This window comes from Gossypium hirsutum, chromosome A09, assembly GCF_007990345.1.
Source record: "Gossypium hirsutum isolate 1008001.06 chromosome A09, Gossypium_hirsutum_v2.1, whole genome shotgun sequence".
NCBI classification, from domain to species: Eukaryota; Viridiplantae; Streptophyta; class Magnoliopsida; order Malvales; family Malvaceae; genus Gossypium; species Gossypium hirsutum.
In genome coordinates this window covers 68,011,282-68,023,389 of record NC_053432.1, presented here as the reverse complement: position 1 = coordinate 68,023,389, position 12,108 = coordinate 68,011,282, and the positions used below count along the sequence as shown (strand labels likewise).

Below are 12,108 nucleotides of genomic sequence, written 5' to 3'. Positions count from 1 at the left end.
ACTTGGTATCAGACGATTTTTCTCAACGGATTAAGTATGAAGGGTTACTGCTCATTTGCTACGTATGTGGTCATTTTGGTCATATAAAGGAGTCTTATGTACATAAGGATGCTGATAAGGGCAATAGGTCTACGGATAAACTGACTGAAAATATTTCAACGGGGGATAACAATAATCACGATGCGGAAGAGTTGCACGGCCCATGAATGGTCGCTGCAGGGCGTCAATAGCAGCTGCTGGGGAAGGCTGCAAGCACACCGGTAACATCAGATGAAACAATTATAGATAAGGCAAGAGCCAATTCATCGCGATTGAATATTTTGGATGCGATTGATGAGACAGATTGTGAGGGATTGGCTCCTGTTTCGATTTGGTATCAGCCCTCGTTTCAGCCATCATTTTCACAGTAGCATTCATGCTATTTAGGTAAATAGATCCTGCCCTAATCATTACCTCCGTCGCGTGGAACTCAAAACACTGTTGGAACCATTGTCGTATATAATTTTGACTACTGTCAATCCTATTGCTCAAGTAAGTACCGAATCATATCTCTTTCTTAAAGGAACATGCTCTGAAAAGGTGGTTTATTGTCTCTACATCATGATAGAACAAATAACCCAAATTAGTTTCCTTTTAGTTCATTCCTGACTGGCACTAGATTATTGCCCTCTTTCCGCAACAACATTAACAATTTTACATGGAAGTTTCAATTTCCATAATACTTTCCACTTGAAACCAAATGCATTTTAATCCTTATGGTATCCAAAGATATTGTCTATCAACTTCAAAATTACAAGTACTACAAATAGTCTTTTACTTCAATTCCACACTATTTTGACTTCGTAACTTTCAACAAAAACCTGGGAATATGGGATTTCAGGTTTATATTAGTTGGTCTCCATATTCTATTTCATCATTAAAAAGTCAATAAATTTCAGACAAAAAGACTAGTCATTTACCTTCACAATGCCCCAACTTTTATGAATCTGCTAACATTTTAAGTATTTAAGGTGACAAAAATCAAATAAACACTATCTAATGCATTAGAAATAAAATCTTTAAATACCACAAAACTTTTAGGAACTACAGTCGCATAGTAGATAATTGCAAATTTCATAATTTTAATGAAAACTTCTCTCAACCTCCAAAATAGATCAAGGATCCTTGCACATAAACTAAAATCTCAAACCGCTAAATTAACAGATATAATGTCTAGTTCATTCTCCTAATTAGCTCATTGATGTAATTTTCACGGTTGCCAGCATCTCCACCTTCAACATAGTGGTTTCTCTTCTTCTTCAGACCTCCCAATGGTGCCTTTAGCTTAAATGGCCAAAGAAAGTTGTTGGCCTCCTTAAAATGAGGCCCCACAGTCATGATCTCATGGATGAGATCTTCCACACAGATGATGCCAAACTTGCCCAAAGCCTGCAACAAGTACAAAACCAATTGTTCTTACAAAATGTCCGACATCAACATGAACCACCATAAATGAAAAGTTACAAACCTGCTCAACAATGGCATTGTCGGTAAGAGCAATTCTCTGCTTGTTCAACTTCCCAAAACCTCTTTTGTAAATCAACTCCCTCACACTCTTGAGATTAGGGTATCTAGATGCATACATTACTAAGAAATAAGCAATGGCAAGTACATAAAACTAGTAAAAGAGAATGCAAGGAAGCAGGAGAGTTTAAAAAAATACCCATAAGTCACATAAGGTTCAACAAGGTGAAGCATGTTCATTGTTGCCTTGTTCACTTTAAGAAAAACACCATTGAAAATCTACATTCCATTGAAGCAAGCACCATAATTTAGATTCAGATTTCATTTATTTATTACACAAAAATATTAAATAGTTTCCACTAAATTAACGACGGTCTCCCTACAGTGTTAGAAAGGCTCACTTTTACCATGATACCCAAAGTTTCAACAAACCCACACTTGCCTTCAATTTGGGCAAAACTTCTCAAACAAAAGCACATTAATACCAACATATAAAACGATTAGGGTTATTTCAACAAGATATCATAACACAGACTAGCTCTCAAAGGGAAATTAACTTCATGCACAGCACACATCCAGGAAAAATAGGAGAATTGATTCTCATAACACAGAGTTTTAGTTTTGGAAAGATAAGGCAAGTTACCTGTCTCAGACGCAAGAGCTGCAAGATCTTTCTTGTCCTTGGGTGCATGGCATTAATACTGAAAACATACATTCACAAAATGCTGCCGTTTAGAATTTACATTCATAAACCAATGATATGTCAAAATATTCACATACCCTCGAATTCGAATGATGAACAAAAGCTTAGCTTCCGGATCAACATAAAACCCTCCTTTCAACTTGGCCTCGCGCTTCAATTGAATCAACTCCTTTTCCTGAGGATTACAGACAACACAACACAATTCAGATGTTTTCAGGACTACAGACAACATAAATCCAAAAAGAAAAAACGAAACAGCGAATTTACCTGAGCCTCATACTCCTTTGCATACTGCTTGGCTCTAGAGAAAATCAGCTTGCGGTTCTCAACTTTCTTCTTCTTTGCAACTTCAAGCTCCTGCTTTTTAGCAAGTTCCCATTCTTCATTCCTCTTATTCTTCTTCAATAGTGACTCGGGAACCACAGCCTTAGCTTCCTCACCCATCTCTAATCAAAATTATATCCAACCAAAACCAATCAGGAAACAAATTCCAGGTATCTAACAGTCGTAGAATAAAACCCAATCCATTATTTTGTGTTAATGTAGAGTTAGTAAAACTTTTTACAGACTAAACCTTGCACAATCTAAGTAAAAAAGATGACCCGTTTTTTTTAAAATAAGCAATTTAGTAAAACAAAATCAATGCCTGTACGAATGTATAGTTAATAAAATTAAAGCAAAACAGAAAATACAATCAAAGAAATACAAATTTCTAACCTTACTTGGATGCGGCTGCTGGAGAGTTATCAAGGGCTTGTACAAAAATAAAGAGTAAAAGGGGAACGAGAAGAGACTTTGAAAATGTTAAATAGGGTTTTGTTAGGTTTTTGATGATTCCATGGATGGCTGGGATCCTGTTTCACCCTTTTAAGGAACAACTCAGATCGGGCTTAGCCCAGATGGGCCCATATCCGAAGAGGCAAAAAAGGAAAAAGTGATCCGAAATTTTTCGGGGTTTTGAACCCGACGTGAATCGAACACGCAACCTTCTGATCTGGAGTCAGACGCGCTACCATTGCGCCACGGATCCAGGTGGTATTACCGTGTCCATTGAGATATATTAGTTATAAATATTTATAGATCACTCTGGGGAAAAAAATACATATTCTATAAGAATATTGGAACGGTTGAATAATAAATAATTTTAGTTTGTCCTGTAAGTTAGATTGGGGCTTAGCTTCAGAGACCAAGTAGATAGGGCAAACTATTGTGTGCGCAGAGCTTTGATAATTCTCCAATCTTAGCAAATAGAGCAAACTAGGAGAGGGTTGTTTAAAGTTCAACGTCGATGCAAAGCAAGAGCCAAGAAAATAGTAAATATTGTGGGTTTTGTACGAGACTTGGGTCTCATAATATGGAAGCCTTTTGGCTATCTATCATTTGTGGTCTGGAATTATTAGTAGAGCTGTAGCTGGCTAGCATCGAAGTTGAATCTGATTCGTTACTCCTCATCCGCTTCCTAATAGGCAGTGAACAGCTCATGTCCATGTCCAGCCTCGGAAATATATGGTGAATGAGATTTCAAACAAGTTTTATTTCACTTTATTTTTCTCATGTTCTTAGGTCTGGCAACATGCGGATTAGGAATTCCAGTTTCAAAAAGAAACGTTATTATTCAAATGCCGAGACTTGAGCTCTGCTATTGTATCGGACTTAGCTCCACAAACACATGCTCTGGTAACTCTCGCTGGTGGTCTATGACAGAAGCAGCAAGTGCAGTTTAAAAGACGTAAAATGCAACTCGGGCCTCTTGCTAATAAAATTTCTTGGCAAATTAGGGGTGTTAATTGTGCCGAGCCAAGCATAAATACTGAAAAGCTTGAGCTAAATCAAATATTTACTTTTAAGCTCGTTTATCAATTTTTGTATTTGAGTTAAGCTCATCATTTATATTGAAGCTCAAGCTCAAGCACATTGTAGAGTAATGGTAATGCCATGCAGATTTGATGCTTTTACTAATACTGTTTCTAATTTCTAAATGAAATTAAAGACCCCTCCAAATAAAACCCAAAATACCTCCTAATAAGGCCAAGTTTATTAATTCATTCTCCTAACCACTTCATTGATGTAAATCTCACGGTTGCAGGCATCTCCTCCTTCGACATAATGGCCTTCTCTTCTTCTTCAAACCACCCAATGGTGCCTTGAAATGAGGTCCCACAGTCATGATCTCATGGATAAGGTCTTCCACACAGATGATGCCGAATTTACCCAAAGCCTCTCACCAGTAAAAGCGACAGGCATGCTTATTAAATGCTCGTCACCAGCATGAAACCGTAAATGAAAAATGATACAGACCTGTTCAATGATTGCATCGTCGGTCAAAGCAACTCTCTGCTTATTCAACTTCCCATAACTTCTTTTGTAAATCAGTTCCCGAACAATCTTGGGGTTAGGGTATCTAGATGCATACATTAAGAAGAAATAAGCCATGGCAACTATATTGAACTGGTGAAAAAAAAATTCCAGGAAGCCAGAAAGGTAAAAGATACCCATAAGTCACATGAGGTTCAACAAGGTGAAGCATGTTCATTGTTGCCTTATTCACTTTAAGGAAAGCGCCATTGAAAATCTGCATTGAATAAGATGCAAACGCATCAATTTAGCTTTAGATTTTGTTTATTTATAAGAACTATAAAAATGTTCTGGATATAACAACTTCCATTCACCCCAGTTTTACCAGGTCGAAGCAGCATCATACAAAAACATGCACATTTAACAATAAGATGGTAGTCACTAAGAAGCTAAAACATTAACTTTTAATTTTTGAGCATACTACTGAAATCAAATACTCTGATGTTTCAACAACTTCACAGTATAAATAAACAATTTAAACAATAATTTTAATTGGACAGAAAGTCTTAAAGACTAGCACAGCCAAACGTAAGTTGAAATGGGAAATGGATTCTCGTAAGTCATAACCTATAATTCACTTAGTTTTGGAAAAAAAAATGATGCAATAAGCTACCTGTCTTAAACGCAAGAGCTGCAAGATCTTTCTTGTCCTTGGGCGCATGGCATTGATACTGAAAAACAATCATTCACACCATATTACCATTTAGAATTTATATTCACATGCCACTGTGATGTCACAATAATCAAGCATACCCACGGACTCGAATGATAAACAAAAGCTTAGATTCAGGATTCACATAGAACCCTCCTTTCAACTTTGCCTCCCGCTTCAACTGAATCAGCTCTTTTTCCTAACATCACCGGTCACAGACAACATAAGTGATAAGCTTTCAAGATTTATCAAAAACTAAGTAACATAAATCCAGAAGACCAGCAAATATACCTGAGCCTCATACTCTTTTGCATGCTGCATAGCTCTTGAGTAAATGGGCTTGCGGTTCTAGACTTTCTTCCTCTTTGCAGCTTCGAGTTCCTGCTTTTTAGCAAGCTCCCTTCTTCATTCCTCTTATTCTTCTTCAACGGTGAATCAGGAATCACAGTCTTAACTTCCTCACCCACCTCTAATCAACGGACGGCAGGCAGGGATTTCCTTATTCATTCAGGAACGACTCGGGTCGAGTTTAGCTCAGATCAGCCATATCCGAAGAGGGAAAAAAAATAGATCCGACTGTTTCAGGATTTTGAACCCGACGTGAATCGAACACGCAACCTTCTGATCTGGAGTCAGACGCGCTACCATTGCGCCACGGATCCATTAGGTTTCACCTTCACATATACCTGAGCCTCATAGTCTTTTGCATACTGCATAGCTAGCTTGCGTTTCTCGACATTCTTCCTCTTTGCAGCTTCGAGTTCCTGCTTTTTAGCAAGCTCCCATTCTTCATTCCTCTTATTCTTCTTCAACAGTGAATCAGGAATCACAGTCTTAACCCACTTCTAATCAACGGTCGGCAGGCAAGGATTCCCTTATTCTTTCAGGAACGACTCGGGTCGAGTTTAGCCGAGATCGGCCATATCCGAAGATGGCAAAAAAAAAAAAAAGAAGGATCCGATTGTTTCAGGATTTTGAACCCGACGTGAATCGAACACGCAACCTTCTGATCTGGAGTCAGACGCGCTACCATTGCGCCACGGATCCGCTCGGTGTCATTCCTAATCGTTAAATTTAATTGGTCTTTTCTTGTAAATAAAATTGTTTTGATGATAGAGAACTAGGTAAATTTAACATAAATTATAGATGAACTATTACTGATAATATAGTAACAATTAAATTTAATTAATGGTAAGATACATTGAACTATTAATGGGAGGCTTAGGCTCCAACTTTTGAGATGACATTGTTGGAAGACACAATCATAAACCGTGAACATGGACCGTAAAACGGATATGAAGTAACTCAAAAAAAACAAGGCCAACATAATATAAATTAAAATAATTCTGAACAAAACTTATACTTGTCATAATTTGTAAGTCATAATTAAATTTAGATTGAGTCAGATATAATTTACATTTTACATATAAAATATATAATATTTTGTACGTTTCCATGTCAATGTTTCAATATAATGTGACTCTTGAGAATATTATTAAGAATGTAAAATTATAGCATTTTATATGCATAATAAAATATTAGTTAAAATTTATAAGAAAATTACATTGATATATTTGGTTTATTGTACATTTTATCGGAAATATAATGGTAAAATTCAAAACTACTCCTATAAAATAAATTACACACAAAAAAAATAACTTATACAGTTTGAAAGATATTTAACAAAATTTAGTTTAATATTAACATGTAAATTAATCTATTTATTTTAAAATCTATTTGTTTTAAATAAATTAATCTCCATATTAATGTATGATTGAATTTAAAATATTTAGTATGTATTTAAGATAGAATGTAATTTAAAATTTAATTTGATATTTTTTAAACTAAATTTAACATTAAATAATTTTTAAGATTTTATAGTGAAAATCTATACTAATATTTAATCTCTAATTGAGTTAATTGAGTTTGTGTCATAAGTCAATCGAACACCAACTTTATTAAATAATTTATTAAATTACTTTACATATTTAAAAGAAGTTGCATTCTTATAAAAAGTATTTTTATTCTTTTTACATTTTAAATAAAACTAATAAATAATTGTATATAATAGTATTTGAAGTGAATACATGTCATCAATGTGCATAAAACATTAACTTTATCATTCAAATCAATACTCCATTAAGAGTTTTTTTTTTACATTTTGATATTATTACACGAAAGTTTCTACCCACATTGTTAGTATCCATAATATTATTATTATTATTATTTAATTGCATGATTAAATTTGTGTTATGAGTAAATCAACACCAACTTAGTTAATTAAATTATTAAAATAATCTTAAAATATTTTTAAACTTTATTGATGTGTTGCTATTATTATTATTATTATTATTATTATTATTATTAATTTCAATATTTATGGTGTCATTGTTTATTATATATTTCTAATATATATTTATATTGTTATTGTTATTATTATTATTTAAGTGCATGATTAAATTTGTGTTACGAGTGAATTTAACACTAACTTAATTAATTAAATTATTAAAATAATCTTAAAATATTTTTAAACCTTATTAAAGTGTTGCTATTATTATTATTATTAATTTCAAATTTTACGGTGTCATTCTTTATTATATATTTTTAATATATATTTATATATAATGAAAAAATTTAACCACCGAAAATTTACTTTCCTACCATTAGTTACATGAATCATATTCTCATGAATGAAGGAAATAATCCCCAATAAAATATTATATTCACAAGAAAATTAATTATTATCAAAGACAATGATCACTCTTCCAAAAAAATGCACTCATAACGTGGAAATTCTTTGGTTGAAACATATAAGTTAAATACAAATAGTTCATTTTAATGATTAGTGATTAAATTATTGTAAAAATAAGGATATATTTTTTTGGTGAATTATAATAATAGAATAAAGTTTAAAAAATTAATGCGACTAACACAATTTAAACTCGAATCACACATGAGGTAATAAACACTATTAATCATTAAGCCACCACGTTTAAATATTATTCAAGAATTACTGTAAATCAAAACTTCATTTTAACAATAAATTTATTGGGATATTGTCTTCCTCAGTCTATTTTTATATTGTCATAAAACAAGATAAAATTAAATAATGCTCTAAGTATTTCAGACCTTGAATAAGATTGAGTCTCTCACAAATAATAAATTAATTTAGCTTGTGAAAAATTTTTATTGATGTTTAAAATAACAATTACTCAAATTAGAGGTGAAATTAAATTCTACTATTAATGTTTGTACTTCGGAGCTATTAGAGTGGGATCCACTTTTGAGGGAATATGAGTCGAAGCAATAACAATAATATTTATAATGGAATATATTTTACAAATTTTTGAGAAATAGTTCACTAATAGACTGAGGGATAAGCAATTCACCTCATTTACATCCATATTATGAATGTTTGGAATTCATATTATGTAGGGAAACATTGCTTTTGCTAGTTCGAATTGAAGGGTGATGTAAAATCGGTATATTTCTGACATTATATCCATAGTTAACGCATTCATCATAGTTAGAGGCCCCAACTCCGTATCATTGTCACGATTAATATCGTCACTAGCATCAATATTGATATCATCAATAAGAAAACCTTTAAGCTTGTTATCTAGAACTTGTTCAGAAACACTATAATAATTTAATCAAATTGAGTTCATTTATCTTTCAAATTGGTAAATTTTAGTTTATCTACTTTTCAAATTTTGAAATTTTAATTCTAATATAATAATAACAATTAAATCTGTTTGGTTAAATTCAATTACTAGTATTGTGATATATGTATAATTCTAGATTTAGTGTATATTCTCTAATTGAATCATTATAAGTCTTGATACTTTTCGAATTTTTAAATTCTAGTCTTGATAGAATTGATAGTTGTTAACCAATTAACAAGATTTTTAAGGAGTAATATGTAAATATAATAAGTTGACACGATATTACTTATATGTCAATATATTTGTGGCACTAAATTTTAAAAATAAGAAAACTTAATAAATTTAATGATTATTGTTTGATGATAACTAAAATTTTAAAAATTGAAAGATAGGGAATAAAAAGGGCAAATTACCAATAAAAGCCCCTTTTTTTTTAAATTTACCGAAACGGGCCAGGTCAGAAATTATTTACTGGAATGGGCCAGTTTTTACAAAACGCGTCCACGTCAGCGCGTTGTCAGGGGAAAAAGCAAGAAAATGCTTCCTCAAGCGCTTTGCCTACGTGGACAAAAAACGCTTCCTTGAGGGCACGCTTTCTGTCCACGTAGGCAAAGCGCTTCCTTGAGGAAGCGTTTTTCCCATGTTTTTATTAGGGTTTTCTGTAATTAGGGTTAGGATTTTGGAAATTTTAGGTTTTTAAATTTTAGGGTTTTAAGGAAAAAATTAAATAAATTAAGGTTTAGTTTTTGTTAATTAAATTAATTACTAATTTTAAAAAATTAGATTATGGTTTAGTGCTTATGGTTTTTAAGGAAAAAATCAAATAAATTAGGGTTTAAGGTTACTTGAGTAAATTAATTATAAATTTAAAAAAATAGATTAGGATTTTAGGGTTTAGGGTTTTAGAGTATTTAAGAAAAAAATCAAATAAATTAGGGTTTGGGGTTTAGGGTAACTTAATTAAATTATTTGTTAATCTAAAAAACCTTCTACGTGGACGCTCTTTTGCTACAGTAGTCTCTAAAAAAATAAATTTGAGAAGACGTGTCTGCGCAAATAGTGTCAAAAACGCTTCAAGCAGGATGCATTGTCAGCAAAATTACTGAAAGAAGCTCCCACGTGGACGCTCTTTTGCTACAGTAGTATCTGAAAAAATAATTTTGAAAAGACGTGTCTGTGCAAATAGTATAAAAACGCTTCAAGCAGGATGCATTGTCAGCAAAAGTACTGAAAGAAGCTTCCACGTGGACGCTCTTTTGCTACAGTAGTCTCTGAAAAAATAATTTTGAGAAGACGTGTCTGCGCAAATAATGGTAAAAACGCTTCAAGCATGATGCATTTTCAGCAAAATTACTGGAAGAAGCTCCCACGTGGATGCTCTTTTGCTACAGTGGTCTCTGAAAAAATAATTTTGAGAAGACGTGTCTACATAAATAGTGTCAAAAACGCTTCAAGCAGGCTGCATTTTTAGCAAAAGTACTAAAAGAAGCTCCCACGTGGACGCTCTTTTGCTACAGTGGTTTCTGAAATAACTTGGGCTATAAATGAGCCAAATTTTGTTCTCAGGTTGCATAACTTACAGCAAAAAAAATAAAGAGGTTAAGAAGGATAAAAATTAAAGATGAGTGAACGCATTAGTGCTGTTATTTACTATGATGGTGAGGTTCGTTACACCAAGAACGGTGTTGTTTTTTTTCGGAGAATACAATACGACTGGTTTTTAACCAGAACATAAATTTGACAGAACTTCGTAAAAGGATTAGGCGTATAATATTCAGAACGAAGCCAATGAAAGTGTTGTCTATTAGGTATTGATTTTGTACTTCTATTGATCCAGTAACATATGACTCGTTCGACATCAAATGTGCTCGTAGCTTGGAGGCAATGGTGCAGACTCATCTTGCTAGTGGAGCACCATATATTGAATTATATGTACAATTTGCATCGCCAAATGATACATTTGCGGCTGCTGTTCGAGAGGAATACACGACCCCCGCCCGACACTCCGTTAGTGGGTTACATAACACGGAATCGCCGGTTTTTGGTAGCGGTATGGAATACACAACCCCTGCACGACACTCTGTTAGTGGATGGGACATGCACCTAGGTGGGTCGATGTTTGATGCTGGAAATATGTACTAGGGAACGACATCAACTTATAGTGCTTGGCAATCTACATCCAATTGGGGACGTTATGAAATGCCCAGAATAAGGGATGATGTACTCCTCATGACGTCCACCGGTGAGGGGACCTCATACGTCGTAGATGATGGTGGGTTAGATGATGAGTCCGATGTGGATCCACCTCGAGAGCCCAGCTGCGATGGCACAGAAGTTGGATTATTTTCTGAACCGGAGCCTATTCCAACTGAACCTAAAGATATTGAAGGGGGTTCAGATGAAGAAGAAGATCCACGATTCAGGGCATACTCGCATCCAGCCCACATGCATAATGTTGATCTATCTGCAGATGATGCATTGGAGTTTCCAGATCTACCACAGAGAACGCGTGATCATACAAGTTCGTTATTGGATTTGAGTGAATTTGAAGTTGGTAAGGAGTTTTCCAATAAGGATAGTTTTCTTAGTGTATTGAAACAACATAGCATCAATAACAGTGTTAACTACTACGTGGTTAAATCTAAATCCGATAAGTTTGAGGCGAAGTGTGCAGTGCAAGACGGAAGTTATTCATGGAAAATCTACGCCTCGTTGAGGAAAATGATAGGGTTGTGGGAGACAAAAAAGTATAAAGGTCCACATACATGTGCTGCAGGTATAGTATTAAGGTTTTTGAATAATACTGTTATTATGTAATGTTACATTATTTAACGTACTTCGTTGACAGGTATTTCATAAGATCATCCCAAGATGAATTCAGCTATGTTAGCTAGCTTAATACTACCCACGGTGAAGGCAGATCCTAGGACTTCAGTGCCAGTCTTAATTGCCAATATTCGTAACCAAATGAGGTACACGTCATCTTACCGCAAGGCTTGGATAGCTAAGTAGAAGGCTTTGGAGAAGCTGCATAGTGGGTGAGACGCTTTATATAATGAAATATGACAGTGGTGTCAAGTGCTAGAGAGATACGTCCTAGGTTGCATAACAGACCTTCAAACAGAACCTGCATACTACAACGATCGATTGCTCCATAGATGCCAAGTATTTAAGTGTCTCTTCTAGAGCTTTAAGCAATGCCGAGACACATTTGCATATTGTAAGCCATT

General features: G+C 34.0%; 2 protein-coding genes and 3 non-coding genes across 6 annotated transcripts; all 5 read right to left on the bottom strand.

Moving 5' to 3' along the window:
* Positions 1-1,020: 1,020 nt before the first annotated feature.
* Positions 1,021-3,042, bottom strand: LOC107889272 (60S ribosomal protein L7-4). 2 transcript variants are annotated; one of them, XM_016813640.2, is made up of 7 exons: positions 2,924-3,042; positions 2,474-2,652; positions 2,284-2,381; positions 2,147-2,204; positions 1,703-1,782; positions 1,508-1,610; positions 1,021-1,428 (listed from the first exon to the last, which is right to left on the bottom strand). In XM_016813640.2, exons 2-7 carry the CDS (start codon positions 2,648-2,650, stop codon positions 1,213-1,215), a joined length of 732 nt encoding a protein of 243 aa, XP_016669129.1. In that variant the 5' UTR covers positions 2,651-2,652; positions 2,924-3,042; the 3' UTR covers positions 1,021-1,212. The 2 variants fall into 2 exon arrangements, with proteins under 2 accessions (XP_016669129.1, XP_016669130.1); XM_016813641.2 differs by having other exon boundaries at positions 2,929-3,042.
* A 122-nt stretch (positions 3,043-3,164) lies between these two features.
* On the bottom strand, positions 3,165-3,236 carry TRNAW-CCA (transfer RNA tryptophan (anticodon CCA)). Its single transcript has one exon. It is a non-coding gene; the product is annotated as a tRNA-Trp (tRNA).
* An 892-nt stretch (positions 3,237-4,128) lies between these two features.
* LOC107889273 (60S ribosomal protein L7-2) lies at positions 4,129-6,380 on the bottom strand. The gene is made up of 5 exons (XM_016813642.2): positions 5,505-6,380; positions 5,315-5,412; positions 5,175-5,232; positions 4,699-4,778; positions 4,129-4,607 (listed from the first exon to the last, which is right to left on the bottom strand). Exons 1-5 carry the CDS (start codon positions 5,532-5,534, stop codon positions 4,370-4,372), a joined length of 504 nt encoding a protein of 167 aa, XP_016669131.1. The 5' UTR covers positions 5,535-6,380; the 3' UTR covers positions 4,129-4,369.
* Positions 5,804-5,875, bottom strand: TRNAW-CCA (transfer RNA tryptophan (anticodon CCA)). Its single transcript has one exon. It is a non-coding gene; the product is annotated as a tRNA-Trp (tRNA).
* Positions 6,189-6,260, bottom strand: TRNAW-CCA (transfer RNA tryptophan (anticodon CCA)). Its single transcript has one exon. It is a non-coding gene; the product is annotated as a tRNA-Trp (tRNA).
* Positions 6,381-12,108: the final 5,728 nt, after the last annotated feature.